Source organism: Coffea arabica, chromosome 8e (assembly GCF_036785885.1).
Source record: "Coffea arabica cultivar ET-39 chromosome 8e, Coffea Arabica ET-39 HiFi, whole genome shotgun sequence".
Classification (NCBI taxonomy): domain Eukaryota; kingdom Viridiplantae; phylum Streptophyta; class Magnoliopsida; order Gentianales; family Rubiaceae; genus Coffea; species Coffea arabica.
In genome coordinates, this window is record NC_092324.1 from 53,034,707 (window position 1) to 53,059,059 (window position 24,353).

The 24,353-nt window shown below is 38.7% G+C and overlaps 6 protein-coding genes across 9 annotated transcripts; 5 read left to right on the top strand and 1 right to left on the bottom strand.

Annotated features, from left to right (window-relative positions):
• The first annotated feature begins 639 nt into the window (after positions 1-639).
• LOC140013014 (multiple C2 domain and transmembrane region protein 7-like) lies at positions 640-6,447 on the top strand. Of its 3 annotated transcripts, XM_072061914.1 has the most exons (3): positions 640-861; positions 1,770-1,857; positions 3,170-6,447. In XM_072061914.1, the coding sequence occupies exon 3, from the start codon at positions 3,228-3,230 to the stop codon at positions 6,240-6,242; it is 3,015 nt and encodes a 1,004-aa protein (XP_071918015.1). In that variant the 5' UTR covers positions 640-861; positions 1,770-1,857; positions 3,170-3,227; the 3' UTR covers positions 6,243-6,447. The 3 variants fall into 3 exon arrangements, with proteins under 3 accessions (XP_071918015.1, XP_071918014.1, XP_071918016.1); XM_072061913.1 differs by lacking the exon at positions 1,770-1,857; XM_072061915.1 differs by lacking the exons at positions 640-861; positions 1,770-1,857 and adding an exon at positions 1,891-2,361.
• A 254-nt stretch (positions 6,448-6,701) lies between these two features.
• Positions 6,702-8,761, top strand: LOC140013015 (xyloglucan-specific galacturonosyltransferase 1-like). Its single transcript, XM_072061916.1, has one exon. The coding sequence runs from the start codon at positions 6,926-6,928 to the stop codon at positions 8,756-8,758; it is 1,833 nt and encodes a 610-aa protein (XP_071918017.1). The 5' UTR covers positions 6,702-6,925; the 3' UTR covers positions 8,759-8,761.
• A 1,630-nt stretch (positions 8,762-10,391) lies between these two features.
• On the top strand, positions 10,392-13,381 carry LOC113703554 (probable phospholipid hydroperoxide glutathione peroxidase). The gene is made up of 6 exons (XM_027224955.2): positions 10,392-10,694; positions 11,220-11,296; positions 12,078-12,139; positions 12,222-12,340; positions 12,679-12,846; positions 12,957-13,381. Exons 1-6 carry the CDS (start codon positions 10,404-10,406, stop codon positions 12,987-12,989), a joined length of 750 nt encoding a protein of 249 aa, XP_027080756.2. The 5' UTR covers positions 10,392-10,403; the 3' UTR covers positions 12,990-13,381.
• Positions 13,382-14,975: 1,594 nt separating this feature from the next.
• Positions 14,976-19,814, top strand: LOC140004164 (probable glutathione peroxidase 8). Of its 2 annotated transcripts, XM_072061918.1 has the most exons (7): positions 14,976-17,007; positions 17,834-17,910; positions 18,019-18,080; positions 18,360-18,478; positions 18,740-18,907; positions 19,099-19,158; positions 19,476-19,814. In XM_072061918.1, exons 1-6 carry the CDS (start codon positions 16,954-16,956, stop codon positions 19,129-19,131), a joined length of 513 nt encoding a protein of 170 aa, XP_071918019.1. In that variant the 5' UTR covers positions 14,976-16,953; the 3' UTR covers positions 19,132-19,158; positions 19,476-19,814. The 2 variants fall into 2 exon arrangements, with proteins under 2 accessions (XP_071918019.1, XP_071918018.1); XM_072061917.1 differs by lacking the exon at positions 19,476-19,814 and having other exon boundaries at positions 19,099-19,434.
• Positions 19,815-20,657: 843 nt separating this feature from the next.
• LOC113703607 (probable glutathione peroxidase 8) lies at positions 20,658-22,697 on the top strand. The gene is made up of 6 exons (XM_027225033.2): positions 20,658-20,816; positions 21,135-21,211; positions 21,456-21,517; positions 21,794-21,912; positions 22,138-22,305; positions 22,459-22,697. Exons 1-6 carry the CDS (start codon positions 20,763-20,765, stop codon positions 22,489-22,491), a joined length of 513 nt encoding a protein of 170 aa, XP_027080834.1. The 5' UTR covers positions 20,658-20,762; the 3' UTR covers positions 22,492-22,697.
• Positions 22,698-22,790: 93 nt separating this feature from the next.
• Positions 22,791-23,693, bottom strand: LOC113703606 (putative ripening-related protein 1). Its single transcript, XM_027225031.2, has one exon. It carries the CDS (start codon positions 23,640-23,642, stop codon positions 23,067-23,069), a length of 576 nt encoding a protein of 191 aa, XP_027080832.1. The 5' UTR covers positions 23,643-23,693; the 3' UTR covers positions 22,791-23,066.
• Between the last annotated feature and the right edge of the window lie 660 nt (positions 23,694-24,353).

The window sequence follows — 24,353 nt, forward strand, 5'->3', positions numbered from 1 at the left end:
TGCCATTGAACTGGATAGCAAATATGATTTCAAATAAAAAGTCCAATCAAAACTTGAGAGGAGCTTCTAGCTAGGACATGTCACAAATATGGTATGGACCCTCAGTCTTAGGTTGCTTTCAGTTGTAGATTTCCGTGGTCTAAAGATAGGGAGTGGATCTGGTTCTGGTCCCCCACTTTACAAATATTGACAATGACTAAAATTTTCCAAATTTAGTACCACGTAAAAGGTAAAACTCGTTTAACAGAAAAATGTTCAATCGAAAACTCAGTAAATGTATAGCAACTTTTCTTGAAAACTTTGGCTTGGAACAAAACAAACTTTCGTTTTTCTGGGTCATAGGATTAATGCAGAAATGTGCAAAATGACTTTTTTTTTTCCGTAAATTCACTAGTTTTCTGTTTATTTGTTGTCAAGTTGAGGATGAAATTCTAGTAGCACCATGGCTTCATTGTCGCTTTGTGCCAGAAATGCTGGACTCCATTGTTAATAAACACCAGTATACTACCACTATAACACCTGATTGTCTTCTCATTAACGTTCATTAATACTAGCGTACTAATACGTATTTATAGCGTAGTTCACGTCTTTCAATGCAGTGCCTCTGATTATTATGGACACAATTTAGTACTTAGTAGCGTGCTACTGGCAGCATTCTTCTTGCTCTTCTCCTTCTCTTTTGGCTTCTTCTCTTACTTCACAAATCTCCACCTCTCCTCTTTTATCTTTTCCTTTCAGAGATTGCAGAGATTATTCCTTCACTGACTTGTTCTTCTTCACAAGCAGATGGAGTAGTAGGCCTTTCTCAAGCTGAGAAATCGTGGAAAAACCTCAAGATTTTTAGCTGCAGAACAGAAAAGGGTACACCATTCGTCTCTTCTACACCCTTTCTTTGTATATTTTTTGCCTGAAACCTGATCAATAGGTGTAGGTTGCCATCTTTTCAGCAAGGCACGCACCAGCATTTGCCTCCTGGTAGCTTACTACTACTACTATTATTATTATTTTGGGTGGTTTTTGGTAGTGTTTAGCATTCATGCAATTGCTCCAGAGCCCACTTTCAGCATTTGCCTCTTGGTTAATTCTTTCAGTGCATAAAAAAGAAGTGATCTTGTGTGCTCATTTTTCCGAAAGAAGCAGAATCATTAGTAAAAGTGGAAGATTTTTGCTTAAAATTTAAGTTCAAAGACTAAGATCCACCTCTTCTTTTGACTTTTTTTGTTTTCACTTACTTACGATTGAAAGAACTTAATTGTCTTATTTTCTTTTTTTTAATCCAATAAGTGAAGTTTTGAACTTTACCAAAAAGAGAGAAAAATTTATCCTTACACCCTGTCAATTTTCTGATCATTTTAAGGTTGGCGTCTTTTTGTTCGGATTAAGGATTGGGGCTTTTGTTTTTGTAATTTTGTGGCATGGCTCTCTTTTCTTTTGGCAAGATCAATGAGTTATATTGGGGAGTCTGTACGAATCACAGGTGACTAAAGTTCATGTCTTTAACGATACTTTAGGAACTTTAGCTTGAAGCATGTGTACAAACTTTTAGCTTTTTCCTTTTGTTTCTTACTATTACCTAATTGATGCTTTGATGCGTGGTGCTTAGTAGGTAGTAGTACATCTCTCCACGAGGTAGAAGAGCACATGGTTCTGAAAATAAAAATGTTGACCTGTTCCTTTTTGAATCTCATTGACTTGTGGGCTCCCTTTGTTTTTAGCCTTGTACTGAGATGGTTAGAAGTATCTCTTTATAGCTTTCTTTATTGTAACAGCCCATATGGTATAAGTTATTGAGAATTAAAAGCTGTGGATGGAGCTGATTCTAGGATAAGTGAGCTTTCATATATCCTGCTAATCTAGGTAAGTTGACTTTTAGTGAAATGATTTCTTTGTTTGTCACTCACTGTTAGGCACAAAAATAGGCATCAATGATTGATTTTGTGGTGGGCCTAATGAGTTTATTCCACTACAATTATCATTGTAATCTTATGATGATTTTGTTACTCGAGTGCCAGACCATGAGTATGCGTTTTAGATCTGTTGAAACTGATGACAAGTTCCAGTCTTCATAATTTGTTGGCCGTGACTGTGTTGAGTACTGAGGATTTTCAATAGGCTAAATTATATGTTCATAACTCAGCCAACATACTTTGATCTCTTCATCAGTTCTTGTTATTGTTTACAGGGAAAAACATTTACAAGTTTTTCTAGTTTCATTTGCCATTCACTTTAATGTTCAGCAGTAAATTTGGCCTGCATGACACTTCCTCAATTCAGGAACTCGAGCTCGTTTCACCATGTGGGAATGACAAAGATATATTGATGCCTTTAGCATAGGCATGGAAGTTCAGTGTACTTTTCTATGTAAAGTATACTGTCTGTTATCTTCGTTGTGTTTGTGATGTTTTATTCTGTTGTTTTGTTGTGGCCTAGGTGAATTAAACTCTCTCCAAGTGCAGGAATTATTCAATTTTGAGGAATCATTTATCTGTGATAACTCAAAACAAGCTGTCTTCGTGCTATTATCTTGAACAACTATCTTGTTTGTTTGATTTTGATGATAGACTGTTTTAAGTCAGATTAGTTCATGTCGCTTTGTCTTTATTTTATTTTATTTTCTATACTTGGGAGATCTTGAACTGAGGAGCTCCTACTTATAATCCCTCCCACCTTACCACCCAATGCTCCCCCCATGACGTTTTGTCTTTTGTTTCTTTTACTCAACAATATAATCTTTTTCTCAAAGGCAGATGTTGAACCATTACAGCATGCCTGTAATAATGCATGCTATTTCAAGCTGGAATATACACCTTCACAAATGTTATATAGGGATGCAGCAATCAGTATTATTTATTTATTTTTATTCTGCAGCATATAGATGACTTCTTGAGATTCTATATCGAGCACACCTTCTTCCCCATGCACGGATTAAAAGCAGAAAGAAGAAATAAACGTTGTGAATAACTTTCTCTCCTGGTGACATATAATCAATAGCTTTTGTTGGGCGTTTTTGCTGCTCAATATAAATTTGCAGTCTTTAATAGAGTGATTGTCACATTTGTTGCATTTTGACATCTCTACTTAACTTGCATGTCGATCATTTACATAGCATCCCCTTTGAACCTCATATATACGTTGAATTTGTAATAAAGCTCACATATTTTTTCCCCAGGTGATTGTGATTTGTCTTTTAGAAAGGGGCCAAATATCCGTGATAGCTATCATTCCAAATGACAATTGGCAACCTGAAGCTAGGTGTGGATGTTGTCAGTGCACATAACCTTCTACCTAAAGATGGGCAAGGATCATCCAGTGCTTTTGTGGAACTCTATTTTGATGGTCAGAGGTTTCATACCACTATCAAGGAAAAAGATCTAAATCCAGTATGGAATGAGAGCTTCTACTTCAACATTTCAGATCCTTCTAATCTCCACAATCTTAATCTTGATGCCTACATCTACAACAATGTTAGAGCCACTCACCCCAGGTCTTTTCTTGGAAAGGTTAGCATCAGTGGGACTTCCTTTGTACCCTATTCAGATGCTGTCATCTTGCACTATCCTCTTGAAAAGCGTGGCATATTTTCTCGAGTACGAGGGGAACTTGGTCTTAAAGTTTATGTCACAGATGACCCATCGATAAAGTCATCCATCCCATTTAGTGCTGCTGAGGACAAACCTGTGGTGAATGAATCAACTAGAAATATGCTGCCAAACAACATACCTACTGTCAAATCTGAGACAAGACACACATTTCATCATCTTCCCAATCCCAATCACAACCAACAGCAGCACCAAACTCCTCCTCCTGCAGTTCCTCAGCAACTTACAAAGCATATGGCTGATGAGATGAAGGCTGCTGAGCCAGAGCCTCCAAAGCTAGTTCGCATGTACTCAGCATCTTCAGCACAGCCTGTGGACTATGCACTAAAGGAAACTAGTCCGTTCCTTGGAGGTGGTCGAGTTGTTGGGGGTCGGGTTATACGTAAAGATAAAACTGCATCATGTACTTATGATCTTGTTGAGCAAATGCACTTCCTTTTTGTTAGAGTTGTTAAGGCTCGTGATCTTCCTGCAATGGATATTACTGGAAGTTTGGATCCATATGTGGAGGTGAGGATTGGAAACTACAAAGGAACCACAAAGCACATTGAGAAGCAACAAAATCCAATATGGAATGTGGTATTTGCCTTCTCAAGGGAGCGAATGCAAGCGTCAGTACTTGAAGTTGTTGTCAAGGACAAAGATCTTGTGAAAGATGATTATGTAGGAACTGTCAGATTTGACCTCAATGAGGTTCCAATGCGTGTTCCTCCAGATAGTCCTCTAGCTCCAGAGTGGTACAGGCTTGCAGACAAGAAGGGAGAGAAAATAAAAGGCGAGTTGATGCTTGCTGTCTGGATTGGCACTCAAGCAGATGAGGCTTTCCCTGATGCATGGCACTCTGATGCAGCAACTCCTATTGACAGCTCAGCAGCTGCTGTAGCTGCAATACGCTCCAAGGTCTATCATGCTCCCCGTTTATGGTATGTGCGTGTTAATGTTGTTGAAGCACAGGACTTGGTTCCAACAGAGAAGAATCGCTTTCCTAACGTGTATGTGAAAGCGCAAGTAGGGCACCAGGTTTTGAAAACAAAACCTATTCAGGCTCGTTCTTTTAATCCCTTATGGAATGAAGATCTCTTGTTTGTGGCTGCTGAACCATTTGAAGATCATCTTATCCTTACAGTCGAGGATCGCGTGGCTCCAGGCAAAGATGAGATCCTTGGGAGGGTCATTATACAATTGGCCAAGGTGGAGAAGCGTGCTGATGACTGTATTGTGCATTCTCGCTGGTTTGACCTGGAAAAGCCAGTAGCTGTGGATGTTGATCAACTTAAAAAAGATAAGTTTTCTAGCAGGCTCCATCTTCGTGTCTGTCTAGATGGAGGCTATCATGTGCTTGACGAGTCCACGCATTATAGCAGTGATCTCCGTCCTACAGCAAAGCAGCTGTGGAAGCCATCAATTGGTGTTTTGGAACTTGGAATCCTTAATGCTGTGGGGCTTCATCCAATGAAGACACGAGATGGAAAAGGTACATCAGACACCTACTGTGTTGCAAAGTATGGTCATAAGTGGGTCCGAACTAGAACTATTGTTGACAACTTGAGTCCAAAGTACAATGAGCAGTACACATGGGAGGTGTTTGATCCAGCTACAGTTCTTACTGTGGGCGTCTTTGACAACAGCCATCTAGCTGATAAAAGTTCAAATGGTAGTAAGGACCTAAAGATTGGAAAGGTTCGAATCCGCATATCAACCCTTGAAGCTGGCCGAGTATATACACATTCTTACCCATTATTAGTTCTCCATCCTACTGGTGTTAAGAAGATGGGCGAACTGCATCTGGCGATACGCTTTTCATGCACATCTTTTTCAAACATGATGTACATATACTCACGCCCACTGTTGCCGAAAATGCACTACATAAGGCCTTTCACTGTTATGCAGCTTGACATGCTGCGGCACCAAGCTGTGACTATAGTGGCGGCAAGGCTTGGTCGAGCGGAGCCCCCACTTAGAAAAGAGGTGGTAGAATACATGTCCGATGTGGACTCCCACCTCTGGAGCATGCGCCGGAGCAAGGCCAATTTCTTCCGTCTCATGTCGGTCTTCTCAGGATTATTTGCTGCTGGGAGGTGGTTTGGTGACATCTGCATGTGGAAGAATCCAGTGATGACAGTGCTTGTTCATTTTCTTTTTCTTATGCTTGTATCCTTCCCAGAGCTGATTTTGCCAACAATATTCCTTTACATGTTTCTGATAGGAATATGGAATTTGCGCTACAGACCAAGGTATCCTCCACACATGAACACGAAGATATCTCAAGCTGAGGCTGTGCACCCTGATGAACTTGATGAAGAGTTTGACCCATTCCCGACCAGTCGAAGCCCAGACTTGGTAAGAATAAGGTATGATCGACTGAGAAGTGTGGCTGGTCGGATTCAGACTGTTGTTGGGGACATTGCAACTCAGGGGGAGCGTTTTCAATCACTGTTGAGTTGGAGAGACCCCCGTGCTACTGCAATCTTTGTTACATTCTGCCTTATAGCTGCATTGGTGATGTTTGTGACTCCTTTCCAGGTAATTGCAGCCCTGGCAGGCATATATGCAATGAGACATCCAAGATTTCGTTATCGATTGCCTTCGGTACCTATCAACTTCTTCCGTCGGTTGCCCGCGAAGACGGATAGTATGTTGTAAATTGGTGGCTGAATCTTCCCGTCAGCATCAGGGAAATAAATTATTCTACTTTAGGTCATAATCTAGCTTTTATGTCGACTGCTTATGTAATATGTTCTGGCCTAGGAAGTTCCTAAACTCACTACGTCGATACATGATGAAACAATCTGTTTGGCCCTGTGTACTTGTTATTTACTTGTAATAAAACAATGTCTTGTTATTTTTTTGATTGCTTTATCAAACAATCTGTTTGATAAACATTTCTTTCTTCCATGTCTCTGTTTGTGACACAGAACTAGATATTTCCTGAAAGGCTGGCCCCTTGGTATCAATAGTTGACTCTAGAAATCGATGAACGTTTCTGTTTATCTAAACCTGTACAGCTCTGAAAAGCGCACGATTAAAGCTAAGGCTCTGGAGCTTTTCATAAAATAATCTGTTGTGTGTGGATGAGATGAGATTCGGGAAGAAGTTGACCTTTACTAGTTCTCCATCCAAAGAACTTCAAATATAATTGCGCGGCCAACAAACTGACGTGCCTCCACCATTGCTCTAAAGAGAACAATTTCGGGAGACATTTTTATGCTACTACGTGCTTCCATGTCGAAGCAAAATTTTGAAGCTGCAAGCCTGCAACTACCCTTCCCTAGAAAAAGCCCAATGGAAAAAGCAAATTACATTCGAGTTGATTTTTTGGCATCAAGATGGCTGTCGTTTCTGTGGGTAAGAAGAAATCTAGAGCATCCAAAAAAGTTCAGACTGAGGATTTTGCTTTATTTCATTCCTTGGCCAAAATTTTGTTCCGAATTCCTGCTGCTCTTTTTCTCTTAATCCTCATTTTCCTCTGGTCTACTTCCACCACCTTTATTTCAGGTAACATTCTTCATGTGTGTTTGTCATCTCGGAAGCTCAACAACCTCTATTGCATATCTGCTGGGACGCAGCCAAATTTCCATATTCCTGTTCCACTCATCAACGGAAGTTCAGCATCCATCACCAGAGAAGAAAATGATGCTAGAAGCTTAGTTCAAACCACCTATAACAGCACGAAGAAAGGGAATGGGGATTCAGAAACTCTCTTTAACAGTGGAATGAAGGATGATACAAACAATGTTGGCAGTGTTGTGCAGGCGAACTTGGTTCCTACAGTCAACAACAGCACCAACTATGGTAGCAACAAATCAGCACCTCTCATTGGCAGCGAAAGAAAGAGTGATGTTCAAGCCGTTGATGGTGTGATTAGGAATGCAATTTCTACAGTCTATAAGAGCAGTAACAAGTACCTGGATGAGGAAGTGATGACGGCCTTGAATCAAGTGGAGGACCAGCTTCGTATTCATCGATCATGGATATCTTTTGATCAGAGCCACACAAATTGTGATGGGAGGGGAGTGTATGTTTATGAACTTCCCCCCAAGTTCAACAAAGATATATTGGCTCAGTGTGGTGATATTTTTCCTTGGGCTAATCTCTGTAAATATTTCAGCAATGACGCCTTAGGTGAGCCGATACAGAAGCTTGGTAAAGGCTGGTATCACACTCACCAGTACTCACTGGAGCCAATCTTCCATTCAAGGGTTCTAAAGCATACTTGTAGGGTATACAATGAAAATGAAGCCAAGCTATTTTACGTACCATTCTATGGTGGGCTTGACATCTTGCGATGGAATTTCAAGAATGTTTCAGATGATGTAAAAGACTCTTTATCCTCAGAACTGATAAGATGGCTTGAGACACAAAAGCCTTGGTTTCAGAAGTCAGGTAAAGATCACGTCTTTGTCTTAGGCAAAATCACCTGGGATTTCAGGAGATATGACAGAGAGTCATGGGGCACAAGGTTCTTGGAGCTTGATGAAATGCAGAATCCGATAAAGCTTCTGATTGAACGGCAGCCTTGGCGTATCAATGACATTGGCATCCCACATCCAACATACTTCCATCCCCAGACAGATGATGACATAATCACGTGGCAGCTGAAGCTAATCAGATCACGGCGTGGAAGCCTCGTGAGCTTTGCTGGGGCGGCAAGATCTGGTGCTCCAAAGAACATAAGATCCATCCTGATCGAGCAATGTACTTCAGCTAGAAAAGGAAACTGCAGATTCCTAAACTGCGGTTCAGGTGCTTGTGATCAACCCGAGTCACTGATTGAGATATTCATGGAATCTGAGTTCTGCTTACAACCTCCAGGTGACAGCGCAACAAGAAAATCAGTGTTTGATTCTCTTATATCAGGTTGCATTCCAGTACTCTTTGATCCTTTCACAGCTTACTATCAATATGCATGGCATTTACCAGAAGATCACGAGAAGTATTCAGTATTCATAGATGAAGATGCGGTGAGAAACAGGCAGGTCAATTTTGCTGAAAGGCTAGAGAAGATTCCTATAAAGGAAAGAGAGGACATGAGAAGGTATATAGTCTATGACCTATTACCTGGACTCCTGTATGGAGATTCAAATTCAAAGCTTGAGAAATTTCAGGATGCTTTTTCGATAACAATGAATAATCTGATTGAAAGGGTGAACAGATTATAGTGGATGGAGAGGTTGATAAGACATTTTGTTCGTGTAAATTATATTCGGTAGTGGTAAATGGGACCTTTTTTTTTTTTTTTTTTTTGAGAAACAGGGAGAGGATAGGGGATTTGTAGCTGCAAATAGGATGTCACTGAAAAGAGAATAATTTGTTTTGTTTGTCTGGATTGCATTTTTTTTAAAAAAATTATTGTAATGATTTGATATATATGAGGTAAAAAGATGATTGAAAAACGTAATAATTTTTCTTTGAAAAATTACTGTCCAAATAAGGTAATTCTGCTTATGTAATTTTAAATTTCTTTAAAGATAATTGTAAATTGTCGATTGCTTGCACTGCCATTCAATCTCCACTGCTCAGTGGTCTCTTTTTCTTCAATTTCTTAACTTGGTTCATACCTAAAGTTTACATAGGTATCTACCTAATACGCGCTGATCATTATTGCAGCGTAATTTGATATTCTAAAGTTCATTGTACGTATATTACTACAACTTTGGTAAAACAAATATTAATCATATGAAATGTGAACACATGTATTAAAGTCTCATAACTTGACGATCAAGAGTCCCTACAGCTGTTGTCAGATCTATCCATTGTCAGAAACTCAGATCATATCATATGTTACGACAAAAGAAGCATCAATTCAATATGCAAGAAAATGAACTGTAAATTGACATTAGCATTACTTAATGCAAGAATCTCGGAATCCTGCAGCAGTAGTTCTGTCCCTCTCAAACTCGGACGCGGGGCTGGAGCGGTTGTTCTGACAACCGCTCCGGAAGGTGTAACACCATTTGTACATGGTGTAACATCATCTGTACAAGGTGTAACAATAGAACAACAACGAGTAAAATAGAACAACATTTTTGTGAGTCCTACACAACGTGAAAATCGAGTTACAAAATGTGATGTGAACCGCACAAATTTCTAAGGCCTCATCCAGGCCGTGAACTGGACAACCGTCCAGGCCCCTCGTCCCTCAAACTCTGCCTCTCACCTCACCGCCTGCGTCTGTCTTCTGTAGTTTTGTCGTATTGCTTTTTCGGTCAAAGAGTCCAGACTTGAATTTTGCCCTTCCTATTGTCCAAATTCCTAACGAACAAGTGGAAACATATTCTTCGTCCAGAGTCTTCCCAAATCCAGAATAAACATTTTGCATCAAGAAAGTGCAATGGACCATGATGCCACAAAAACGGGCATCATTTTCCGAATTCTTGAACCAAATGCCCCTTCTTTCCAATTTTCAGCACAAAAGATTTCTCATTTCCCAAATGTGAACCCGGTTTCAAATTTGAGCATCTACCATGACCCTTTCACACACCTCACCAAAAAAATAAAAATAAAAATAAAAAGATAAAAAGGACTTGGTGTGCAATTAACCCTTTGCTAAGAAAGGGGTCTATTCTGGAAGGAAAAACCATAGCCTCATCCCATGGACGGACGGTGGCACACCATTCCCCGTTCACATCATCCCCACCCAAAATTTGCCCATCATTTCACAGTCAAATCCCACGTATGTTTGTGCTCCGTTATATTAGCTGCCCATCTGCCACGTGTAAAATTTCGGCGCCCACGAATACTTACACGGACTAGAGGGCATTTTATTATTTCTCTTGAAAATAAAAACGTCTCAATCGACAAAATATGTATAAAGTAGACCTACCCCTGCGCACAGTCCTCATGTTCTCTTTTTCAACTCGCCTTATCAGGAGATCATTTTGCGTGTCGAAGCAATTCTCGATTCTATCCAAAGCCCATCTCAAGTCCCCGCATATTTCGTCTGTTCCTTCAATTTCTCAGCCTGTCGCAGCAAGTTTTTTGAAATCTTGGTCTTGTCAAAGCATAAAAGACCCAGCTTTTCTGAATTTGAGGTCAGATCATACGATGGCCACCCAGTCCAGCGCCCCTCAATTAGTCCATGACTTCACTGTAAAGGTTTGTTTTGCTTGTTCTGCTTCTTTCTTTAACGTTTTGGTCTTTATTTGCGTGGTTGGTATGTGATTGTTTGTTGTGCATCTGATTTTGGGGTAATAATTTATTTGAGATAAAGAATACTACTGCAATCTGTTTCCTGGGTTTTATGTTTGTATTCTGGATTCGGAATATGAGATTATTTTTCAGAAGTTCGAACTTTATTTCTCAATGGAATAATTGACGGACTTGGTTGGTTTTGACTGTCTGAGGGTGAACCTGACTATTTGGTACACCCCACCCCCAAAAACCCCTCTTTTCTCTTGAAATAAGGAGGAGAGGTGTTAAAGTTCGAAGCATGTCACAGGCGGTGACAATCATGCCCGTTTTAAGATGAGAAAGAAAGGCCTTATCTTTCAATCCTGGAGTATTTGGTTATTATTATACTGGCAGTTATTCACAATTATTATGCGTAATGTTACAAGATTTGTTAGCCCTTGCTGGTTGTAGAAGTTTTCTAATGCTTTTTTTTTTTTTTTCCAATTGCAGGATGCCAGAGGGAATGATGTTGATCTTAGCCAATACAAGGGAAAGGTCCTTTTGATTGTCAATGTTGCATCTCAGTGGTACGGATTTTCAGCTTTTGATGTTTATACTGTTTGGTTTGTAATCTTAATAATGATTGAAGGATAAGTTAGGAAATATGCTCCTTGACATGGTTTTTCTTTTGAATAAACTGATTTAGCCATATGTAGACAGACAACGCATAGACAGACAATGCAAAGAAATGGCTTCAGTGTGTCTGGTGCATCAGTGCATGCGTACATATCAAAAGGATTTCTCTCCTTGTTGACCGAACCTTTTGGATACGTTCTAAAATGGCATACTGACAGAGTTGTTAATGGAATTCAAATCTGCTGCAGTTTTTCGTTGTTTGTTCATTCTTTAGGTGCTTCTCGTCCATGGTTGGTTGGTTTTTCTAGTCTCTGTTAATAAACTGTCCTTCTAAGCTTCGCATATGGTGAGATGAAAGAGTCTCGAGGAAGAAAAGGTTTTTATATGTTGAACTTCTTTTCTTCCGAACGGTTTAAGACTTTTCTACTCAGCAGTCACCGCCTAAGAATGTTTTCTTCCTTCTTCGATCCTCATCATGTGGTTTTTTTTTTTCCAAGTTTTCTTGGTTATCTTATCGCCTCAAGACTTGAAGCTGGTTCTTTGCAAGTCTATTGTTTTTCAATTCATCAAAATGGTTCTCCTGGATTTGTTAGTCAACTAGAAAGTGAAGACCCAACAGTCTTGCCCAGTTCCTGACTGTTGTTGTCTTGCATGGACTTATTTGATATCTTTTTCTTGCTTGACCTTATTTCTTCAATCTTACTTGGCATGTCCTATTTTCTGTTGATGCAGCGGTCTGACCAACTCAAACTACACTGAGCTGACAAAGCTATATGAGCAGTACAAGGATCAAGGTCCGAATCCTGTCAACTCTTTCTGCTCTTTAGTATATTAGCTGACTATAACTCGAAGTTTGGCTCTTGAACTTTTGAATAGGTCTGGAGATCCTTGCATTTCCTTGTAACCAGTTTGGCTCACAGGAGCCTGGAACTAATGAAGAGATTCAACAGTTTGCTTGCACCCGCTTTAAGGCTGAGTATCCCATATTTGACAAGGTATAATTTGCAGAAAAGCATCTTTATTGGTTGCCAGCTTTTATCATTGATTCCTTTAGTTTTACTCCCATGGTATTCATGGCTTCCCAGTTTTCCTTTTCCTTTTCCTTTTCCTTGTTGCTTTAGAGAAAACAGAGAGCTATGTGCTTGGCCAGTGTTTCTGGTCTTCTATGTAATGAGTTAGCGTATTTTATGTGTGTGGTGTGTAGACATTTCCTTATTATTTGAAGCCCTTGTTAGGATGTACAGGGCTGCTCTTGAAAGTTGTAGTTTTATGCTTTGGTTTGTGTTGACACTTGAATTCTTTGTAAAATGTTTTATTGTCTCCTATGTTATAGGTGGACGTAAATGGTTCAAATGCTGCTCCTCTGTATAAGTTTTTGAAGTCAAGCAAAGGTGGACTTTTTGGGGATAGCATCAAATGGAACTTCTCAAAATTCCTCGTAGATAAAGAGGGGCATGTTGTTGATCGCTACGCTCCCACCACATCTCCCTTGAGCATAGAGGTAAAAAAACTGCAAATGTCGGCTACAGTCTATGTATTAGGACATTAATTTAGTATGTCATCTCATCTTATGATGCTAACAAATAGTATGTTTCTTCTTACTCTTTGCAGAAGGACGTTAAGAAACTATTGGAAAAAGCTTAAGCAGAGCTGTTGACTGGAAAACTCGTCCGAATGGACGCTTCTGCCTTTGATCTTTCAAATATGTACTGTCACGGAAATATCTTTATGAATAAGCGGAATTGTGTTGCGGTTGAATGTGCTTTCTAGACCATATTTTAGTTTCTGCTACAGTACTGAAGTGTCTTTTTATTTGCTTAATTCAAGCAATAAAGCATGTTTGCTAATAGGCAAATGTTATGGTCCAGTTGAATGTAGTTTTGTGGTTTTCTTCTCCCTAGTCACTGTTGTAAAGCTTATTTTTATGTTGTTTTAGTTAAAAATAGTAACATATCGCCCATGCAGCTTCTCTTTGTTTGCTGATAGGCAAATATTATGGTCCAGTTGAATGTAGTTTTGCGGTTCTCTTCTCCCTAGTCATTGTTGTAAAGCGTGTATTTTTATGTTGTTTTAGTTCAAAATAGTAACATTTTGCCAATGCAGCTTAAAATAGTAACAACAATAAATGTTAATCTTTTCCATGTAGAGGGAACTGGGTTGTTGATGCTCCAACAGCGTGGCCCTTAAGTGACATCTGGATTAAGTGATAAAATTCACCCAAGCTAAGCAATATGGTGCGTACTAGAGAAAGTTTGCAGATGTCGCCTTCTGTGCATAAATTACCATTTTATATTTGCAGGAGGGGCATTGTGAAAACTGAGTACGCCCAATGAACATTTTTTCCCCCTTTTCGGTTTTTGTCCCCTATGCTTGGACTGGAGAACGGAATTTGACAATGGCGGTTAACTTGGTTTGAAGTTCAATAATGGGATGAGAATTTAGGCAAAAGCAATTGTATATCTGTTCTTAATGTTTTGAAACTCGGACTAGTGATTGATCCCGTTAAGCCACTGGTTTTCGGTTCAACCGATTCAACTGATCGAGTTATCGATACATTATTGTTTTCATAAACAAAAAAAAAAATTTAATTCATTATCTCTATTGCCTGGTGATACTCCTGTGCAGAATAAGCCCAGATTCAAATATTTCATACCTTCAAGTTTCAGTTTCATCTTTATCACAGAGAGATTTAAAAGAGATAAGTTTCAAATCTTAGTAAAAAAAAAAAAAGAGAAACCGTCCAAGGATTTTCGTACCTTCAAGCCTCATCTTCATCACAAAGAGAAAAGTTTCAAATCTTAAGAGAGAGAGAGCATATCCAAAGATTTTCAACATATTAACTTGAAGTAAACCACCGGCCTTTGAGTTGGTGGCCACCACTAAGCCATTTAAGACTTGGTGGGGTGAATCCTTGCCTCCCACCAATTGCCATATTAGGTGATCTCTTAAAAAATTTAGACGGGTGTACTATGATGGTTCAGTCCCCACCGGCCCCCCTAGACCCAGTTGAGTCTTCCCCTTATATTAGGATAGTGTAGGATGCTATAGATAAAGTGACGATTGATAAAAAAAAAATGTATATATATATATATATATTAACTTGAAGTATTCCTTTTCCAAAAATAAAAAAAATAAAAAAACTATGTACTCTAGAACAAATTTTTTCATAACTTGAAAAGTCAAGAACATAAATTTTCTAAAAATTGATGAATGTAATTTCTTTCAATCATACCAAAAAAAAAAAGAAAAAACCTAAAAAGTCGCAATAGAAAAAAAAATTTCAAAAGAAAAGAAAAGAAAAGAAAAATCGTCACATACAAAATATAAAGAAAATAAAAATTAAAATGATTGAACTAAAGATGTGGAAAAACTTCAAGAGGTCGAACTACATAGATGAAGATTTAGAAAAGGTTGGAAGTAGAAAAAAGAAGAGAGTAGAGTCCAGATTAGAAAGAGAAATTGAAAGAGAATAAGAGTTTGTAGATGAAATAAATTCATAGACGATAAAATACCTATGATTAGATGAGAAAAAAATGAAATTGGGAGCATAGAGACTGGAGATGGCGATGCAAAGAGACGAGGGGTAGGGTGAATATGAATAAGACGGTAAAATAGTTTACATAGAGCATGGAAGTTAATTTATTGGGTAAAATACACGGAACCCCCTTAAGGTTTCGCGAAAAGATACCTTACCCCCTATCGTTTAGAAACCTCCACCTAAATACCTTAAACTTCATAACTAAAGTGAAAATTGACCTGTAACCGGACGTGCGACTTAATGACGATGGATATGCGAGAATCCTTTGTAAAGAAAATCCTCCCTCTCCTATTCTCCTCCTAAATAACACAAATATTTTTTGATCTTCTCTTTTATGATTCAAGAATCATGACTGCGTTCTTTCCGCGGCAAAGTGATCGATCTGTCATCACCATTACATTCTACTCCTATATTTTAGTATCGGTTGCTTTTGATCAGGTCCCACCCTCAATCAAACCGGGCGACAGACGAGAAATGCTTTATGGAAAGAGTCATGTTTACAAGCTCGAGGAATCTAAGGGGCGGTAACAAAATGAAACAAGTAAGGAAGGGAAAGTACTTTCAGAGAAGAGTAAGGCATTCCAATTGCCAGTTGACCGATCCTTTTCATTCGATTGAGTTCCGACCTCGAGTTCAACACACGGGTAAGCTTCTTCTTCCTCTTCTCATCTTGAGTGTCTTTTATTATTACTGGATGTAACCTAAAAGAAAGAAAAGGATATCGCCGGAATCTAAAGCTTTCCAATTCGAATTGCCTTTCCCTGTCTTTGCCTAATTCGCTTCTTAACGCACAACATACCCGGCAAGAGCAGCTGATTCAATAGCTTTTCACTCCTCACCCCTTGGATGAAATTCTCTTTCATTTATGAGTTACAAGTGGGAATTGAATTCAATCTTAAGCTTCGGCCTTCGGTCTTCCTCTTAAGGGCACTTCACCAACCAACCAAAGAATGTCCTCTGCCTTAAGGCTCGGGTAAAGAAAAGATCTTTCCTCTGGTCTTCTTAAAGCAGCGGAAGCAAGCTAAAGATTTCATTTCCATTGGCCAAAGCACCGACCATCTCAAGAGTTTCGATAGCTTCTGATGGGCATTCTCTTTCTTTTAGGAGTTACAGATGGAAGTAAAAAGCATTAAAGATGCTCTTGTAACAATTTTTTCTTTTTTTTTTTCTTCTTTTTCTTTTGGAGAGACAAAGGTATTCGACCTACAACCGGTAACTCAGCCAGTTAAAAAGTCAATTTCCACTTTAGTTATGAAGTTTAGGGTGTTTATATGTAGGTTTCTAAACGATAAGGGGGTAAGGTGTCTTTTCGCGAAACCATAAGGGGGTTCCGTGTATTTTATCCTAATTTATTTTAGTATAAAAAATATACAGCTGGGCCTGGTGAAACCTTTTGCCTCCTCCACATGAGGTCCCAAAATCGAACCTAACCAGCATCCAAAAAACATCCCCACTTTTACAAAGCTTTCAAAAAAAAAAAAAGCTTTCATAAAAACAAAGGAAATTGTGAAGAAAATAAAAAATTGGGGTTTACTGGTTCAATCGATTTTTAGCGATTTAACGGTTTTTTCTATTTTTGATCGGTTTAATTGAAGTCTTCGGTTTTGGTATACAATCAAATCGGTGTCAAGATAGAATCGCTATTCAACCGGTCGAACCGACCTGTCTGATTCGATTTTAAAACACTAACTTTTTTGTATGATTTTTTTTTTTGAAAATTTCACCACAACCATCTTTTTTCACATTCGTACTCCTAGCGAGAGAGTCCAACTTGAAATTGAAAAAAAAGGCAATTTAAATGACTTAAGTTGTTCATTTCTTTGTTGTATTTCTGCTAAGTAGCGCACACTCTGCATTAATGTGTACATAAAATGACGCTTACAAAATTTAATCCACTGTTTTTTTTTTAAAAAAAAAATACACAAAGATCGGAAATCCCCCTTCCCCCCCCCCCGGGGTCCCCCCAACAAATACATAAAAAAAAGAAAATTACTTTGGAACCACGAAGCCAAAGCCTCAAAGTTCGGTAGTTTCTGCATTCTTGCGGGGGTTTGAGGCTTGACAACCATAATGGAAGGCCAATCTGCGAAAGAGCCACAATCAGTCTTCGACTTCACTATCAAGGTTAGATCTTTCTACCTTTTTCAACGCTTGAATTGATTTTGCATCCAAATATGTAAGTTTAAGCACCCTCCCAAACAAGTGGTCTTACGTAGCTCGATAGTAACAATTAGGAAGCATAATCTAAAGGGGGGATCTCCATATAGTTGCTGCGAAATCTATCTAAAAAGAAAGTGATTCGATTTTGATAAAGTTTTTCTTTAATCCTCTGATTCCAATGATTTCAAGGGCACATAGGGAAGCACTGAGCACTGTGAAAATTCTTGCAATGCTATAGAAAGTGCTCTAATTGGGTCTGAGAAAGCTACAGATGAAGTTGAAATCTACCTTCTATGAGTGTCTGTTGACAAGTGCTTCAAGTTGAGGAAATTTAAACTAACCTTAACATCAATCGTGATCAGCTGTTTAAAAGTAAAAAGACCAAAAACGGAGAGAGTCAAGTTATTTTTGAGAAAGCTACAGATGAAGTAGAATGTTTGATTTTTCACCTTCCTAGCAGTAAAAATTAAAATGCAGTTTAGTTTGTCCTACCTTTTCTTGTCTATGCTAAAAGCATACAAGAAGCCTGAATTAGGTCAGCATCTGTTCTTGCCAACTAACTGTCATTTATCTTCCCGCTTGAACTGTCCACTATAGCTAATCAATCAGTCTATAAAGGCGGGCTTTGAGGGATTGAAATTCATAGTTAATTGCTGGGCAGGAAGAGCAAGAAGCTGGCAAGATATTTAACATTGATGTAGTGTTGCAAATTGTTCAATTCTGGGAGATTATGTAGCATAAGGGAAGCTTCACTTAAGAGTTTCAGCTTATTGATTTATATGGATTGCAGGATGCTAAAGGAAATGATGTGGATCTGAGCATCTACAAGGGAAGGGTTCTACTAATTGTCAATGTTGCTTCAAAATGGTTGACATTTGCTAATCTATCGTCTGTCACTATGCTATAATTATGGTACCATTTTTTTCCCCTGAATGATTATGCTTCTTTCTTTGTCTTTTGGTTGATTTTTGATAGTGGGATGACCAATTCAAACTACATTGAGCTCAATCAACTGTATCAGAAATACAAGGAGCTCGGTATGCGTTTCATGGTTTTGTATTGCTTTGATTGTGTCTGATAGAAGGAATCATAGGTTTGTGCACCTGATATGGATTTCAAGTTCAGTGAGGTCGACATTATTTGAAGAGTTCCTGATTGTACTGTTGGAATCCTGAAATTCAATTACTTGCCTTAAGGCTAAAACATTGATCCGTTTCAGTTTATATATTTTTAGTGAGGCTGCATTAAGTAGTGTTCGTTTCATTGTGTGATAAGACTCTGCAAAACCACTGATCTTGCTTTCATTTCACATATAGGGCTGGAGATACTTGCATTTCCATGCAATCAGTTTGGTGAAGAAGAACCAGGAAGTAATGATCAGATCTTAGACTTTGTCTGTACCCGTTTCCAGTCAGAATTCCCAATCTTTGACAAAGTAAATCCCAATCGGCCAACCTTACTAAGAAAGGGTATTTTCAGAAGTGGATTGTTTTTCTGTGTCTAACAACTATCACCGTAAGCATGGCTTTGCCCAAAAATAAGCTTGCATATATAAATTTTGTAAACCAGATGCTTTTATTTTTCACTTTGCATTCTTTTTTCCAAGCAATTTAGTTGCCTGGTTTCAAGACAAAACATTTCACTTTGGACTTTGGAGAAGTACTATGTTCTCATTCCATCAATATCGTTAATCTAGATTGAAGTGAATGGTGAAGGTGCTGCTCCACTTTATAAGTTTCTGAAGAAAGGCCAGTGGGGGATATTAGGAGACGATGTTCAGTGGAATTTTGCAAAGTTCCTGGTGGATAAGAATGGGCAGGCTGTAGATCGCTACTATCCCACAACGTCCCCACTAACTATCGAGGTAATGCCTGCTCCTGCTAACTTCTTGATTGTCTTGACCTCTGTTAATGTCTCATGTTGACTTCAATAACATGATGATTAAAAAAATTTTATACTCATTTTCGTTTACATTCCCAATAAGATATCCTCAACCATTATCCATTATTACTGTGTAGTAATATTTCTTACGTTGTGAACTTCTTGTAATTGTAGCGAGATATAAAGAAGCTATTCGGTGTCCTGTAGTTTCCACAAGATACAAGGGTTTCTAAGGTCAGTCACTTTGCAACGACTGCTCCTGTATTGCTTCTAACATATCACTGTATCATGCTATGGTGCAGAAACTGTAAGGCCCTACAGACGGATGAATGTTGTATTCCATAGTGTGTAAAAATTATAGTTTAGCCATCTATTTAGCATAGCTTAAAACTCATTTCCAAATCAAACCAAATTGAACTTTTATTCTCATGTTTCATTTTTCACTCGTGCGCAAGAGGTTCTGTATGTATCATGGTGCAATAAGTTGCAGAGGAGCTGGAGTTTATATGATACACGAGTCTGATGCCTTTATTGTTAAACTTTACCTCTAGCTTGGCTTAGTGCAACCATCAGCAGAAGACCAACATGAGATTTCAGGAAGGATGGGGGCATTTACGGTAAGTGTAATCCAGTGTTGTTGAAATGTTTCATAGGATGCATAACAAAAGCAGGCTGCAAAGCTTAACTTGACCAGAGTCACCAGACAAGGCAACTCGGGATAAAATTGCTCATGATATGAGCTGTAGTTGCTTGGAAGCTACCAGTTTTATGTAACTCTTCTTCGGTCCCTTTATATTGCTTGCTTTCAGTCACTAATCTTATGCTAGAGCTTAAAAGTATCAGTTGCCACTTCTTTTGCCTGCAATACCACAACACAATTCTGGCTTTTACCGTATCTCCAGTTGAAGTTGATCCTACAGGATTCCTATGGTGTGTGAGTGGTGATTCGTGCAGCTGCATTGCCAAATGCCAACTCTTTTTTCTTTTGCTTCATTCTTCTTTTCATTTTTCATTCTAATGATTTTTGAACCAGAAAGAGAACACTTCAGCAAGGTGGTCCATGTTGCCTTTTTTATATCTTAACTTTGGGTTTCATTATCAAGGTAATACATCAAAGCAAGAAATTAAGTAATTTAACAACGCATGAAGCTGAACGTAATCAGCCACGTTCTGGTGCAATGTGTAATTGCTTCCTCAAACCATCAAAGCGAAAACCGACTCATAATCAACAATGACATATCGACTCTGCATGTAGAGAAGGGCTGAAGAAATGAACAGGACTTTTAACCCGAAAGAACAAAAGGAAAGAAGGAAACGGCTGCCGATCCTCGGTGTGTATTCTCATTGATTTGAGGGGCTTGTTAAGGGCCGAGGATCAGAAGCATCAATCAACCGCTTATTTACTCCTTTTAAATTTTACCACCATTATAAAACTATTTGAGTCCAAATAAAGATGCCCCTTCATTTGGATTGCTTCTTACAAGTTGGAAGAAAATGCTATGGCATCTTTTAGAATGGCATCTGTATGGCAAAAAAAAAGTTTGAAAACTTCAAAAACAAAAAGTTCGTTGAAACTTGAAAGCGAGCTTACTGAATATTCCAAAATGTTTTGCAAAAAGCGACCTTAGGAAATACTCCAAAAAGTGATCCAAAATGAATGGCTGTCCCTGTCCAAATTCCAGTGGAGCGTGGGTCCCGCAGTTGGTCGATCCATCAGTTGACTCCGTTGTCTTAATGATATATTACCGACCTGCATCCGGAAAACGTTCACAGTCTGCATCTCAGTCCTCTGGGCCGTCTGCAATTTCCCTGCTGAACACCTATCATCCCATCGGATAATGGCATCCCTATCTGAGAAAGCCCCTCAATCTGTCTATGACTTCACTGTTAAGGTTATTTCTTTACCTTCTTGTTTTGCGTGTTTGTAGCCTACACTTGCGGAAGATACATGTGTGTTTGGAATTGAAGTAACTGTACTACTTGTATGTATGTGGTTTGATAGCTTCAGGGATGACTAATATTAAATGGGTTATGAAGATTTACGAGTATTATTACTTGTCAAGATCTTGGAGAGAAAAGCCATCAACTTTGAGCAAGCCCGTTTAGTTTTTATGGAGCATAAAGTCTTAAATCCCAGTTGCACATTTTTCTTAGTTTTTTACCTCACTCAAACAGGTCTACTGAGATTTTTCATCTTTGATTGATTGCAGGATGCTAAGGGAAATGATGTGGATCTCAGCATCTATGAGGGAAAAGTTCTGCTAATTGTCAATGTTGCTTCTAAATGGTAGAGTCTACTTAAAACTGCACGCATTTTTTCAGACCAGAATGTCAATTTGTTTCTCTCATGCAATTTTTCTCATGGTAAACTAATTGTGCATAAGAATACTTGTATACAGCTTTAAGACTGACTAGTAAGAAAGTAATAACAAACATAACTGTCATTTTGTTCTAGGATCATTTTGCAAACCTGGGAATATCATTACCAATGCACTTCCTCCAAATGATTTTTTTGTTTTTTTTGGCCTCAGTGGGTTTACCAACTCAAATTATACAGAACTGAATGAACTGTATCAGAAGTATAAGGATCAAGGTATGTGTTTCAATTATATGTAGTTGTTTATGAGTGATTGTCTATTGCATAATTAAAAGCAGAAATAGAAATTTGCAAATGTGGGATACAATCTCTATGTACTGATTGACTTCTATTCCATGTTCTTAATTTCTGATATCATTGAATGGAGTACACGGATGTTTTTGCTTGACTTAGCACTGACTTTGTTATTTCTATTTAGGCTACAGGATTTTTTTTTTAAATTTTAGAAATTAGATGTTAATTTTTGTACCTCTGATTATGCTTTCAATCTAGGACTGGAGATTCTGGGATTTCCCTGCAATCAGTTTGGTCAGCAAGAACCAGGAAGTAATGATGAGATCGTAGATTTTGTCTGCACCCGTTTCAAGTCAGAATTCCCCATCTTTGACAAAGTAAATAAAATCGGCTAAACTTTAGCCTGCTTTCATATTAAGCTCCAATTCTGTTGCTGTTTTGCCAAATCATTTAGTGAATAATGAAATCATGTACTTCCCAAAAAAAAAAAAAAAAACTGACGTAGAAGCAACTCTGTCACTTAGCATCACATTGCTCTGCAAAGCATTTATATAAACCATTTCAGTTTTGAGATTCGTATTCATTGCATATTCTTATAATAGATTGAAGTGAACGGCGAAAATTCTGCTCCAATTTATAAGTTTCTGAAGAAAGGAAAGTGGGGGCTAATAGGAGATAACATTCAGTGGAACTTTGCAAAATTCCTGGTTGATAAGAATGGACAGGCAGTTGATCGCTACTACCCTACGACTTCTCCTCTTACCATTGAGGTAATCCCTCCTGCTGATTTCCTGGTGTTATTGAGTACAATTTCTGCGTCATCTGGACTTCAAAATGCACATATTTTAAAGGTCTCCAATGATGTCATCAGCTTTTATGAACGATGCATAGAAACTCAACTTGTGATTCTGTTTTAATTGCAGCGAGATATAAAGAAGCTCTTGGGAGTTTCTTAGATGCCACAAGATATGGGGTCTTCGTGATGTTAGTTAGTCTGGAATTCTGATCGGATCTTGCGTTTGGCACATTTTGTTCTCCTATCTACAGGCTAACATGATTGAAGATGACATCATGAAGTAAACTTCATGTGATTTATTTGTTTTCTGTACTTTTTGCTGTGACTATTTTAATAAGATCATGATCTGAAACCCAGGATTCTATATTTTCTGCTGTTATGAGATTATCATCTTGCTTCGTCAAACATTTTCACTTAACAAGGAAAGCAAAACTCTTATAACAGTTTTATTAAGTTGAAACCAACTCAAAAGCACTATATAGTTGCATGAATTCGTGAAGTTTTATTGTTAAGTCATGATTATGACTTTGTGAGGAGTAAATTGAAATCTTGCAAGAAGTTGAAGGTCAACTTGCCATCCAGTTATTCTGGATGAGCTGCTTTATTGTGTCCAAGCATTGGAACCTCCCTCCCAACCCCCTACCCCTTAGAAAACACAAGAGAGAGAGAGAGAGAGAGGATGACAAGTAGAGAACAGAAAGGAGAAACAGAAAAAATGTTTCGTCACTGCAGCATCTAATCATCAGCCCAGAAAACTTCCATTGATCCCCAGTCTTTCTTGGGGACTTTCAAGGCTTTCCAAACTGCTTCAGAGGCATCAACAATGTTGTTTTGACATGGTGGCTGGAAACCATGATCGGAGTCGCAACCCTTCGTTGAGTCACACTCATCAACCACCATGGCTCTGACACTTCTTCCATTACCGAAGATGGTAATGTACTTATGGCACCTTTTCAAGCCATTGAACCATCCTGTGGATAGAGCCACCACTGGTGTGTTGTTGGAATGGAACTTATTGTCACACGCAGAAGGTCCACCACCATCTCCACCCTTCTGAAAATCATTTATAGTCAGAATTGCCTTTGTGTGTTTAGAAACAGGAGGCGAACACTCGAAGGTTTTGTAAACTCTGTTTGCCTGACAGCAATCATCAGTATGAGGATCGCACTGGTCTCTTGGTGCTTGTTTTCCTCTGATTTTGCCGCTTGGCGTGCATGGTTTGGCTTCCACCATCAAAATCGTACAAGCCAAAGCAATGCTTGAGAGCAAAACCAAGAGGCAGATCGAACTGAATTGGACTTGTTTTCTCATGTTTTTCAGTTCTCTCTTTTTTCATTAGGTTCTGATGTCTTGGGATGCAAATAAGTGCAGAGGTCGTGGAGTAGTATATATAGCACACTAGGTACTGAATGCCTCCAACAAGATCAACAAATAGGAGCTGAAATAAGATGCTTTTCCATAAATCTTTACAACATTGTGCACCCTTTCTTTCTATAACTCTTTTCTATGGGTCCTTGGGCGTTTACATGAGATGCTTTGGAATTAAAAGAGTGTGTTGTCACTTGTCCCTTTGGGCGTCCACACTACTAAGATGTTAATTTGGCAGCTACCATGTCTGGATTCTCGAAGATTCGTTGACAAGATTTCCAAGGTACTCGAGAACTGATGGAAACGAGGCAGGAGCGGTCATCAGTTGACAAGATTTCCAAGGTACTCGAGAACTGATGACCGCTCCTGAGCTGTTAATGGCCATGATTTGGCCTCAACAAATTGTGTGATCCAGATCACAAGTTGTGCATCGATTTTCACACCGTGTGTGGAACTCACAAAATTTTGTACTAAAGTTACACGTTGTGCAAACAAAATTACGCCGTATGCAACCAAAGTTACACGTTGTTGAAAATGGCCAAAACCGTTGGTCCAAGCTAGAACCAATCAAATCAAAGCACAATGAACCCTGATACTTAGTTGCCCACTATGTAGCATGCCGACATGAAAATGAAGTTCAATTACATTGCTGTT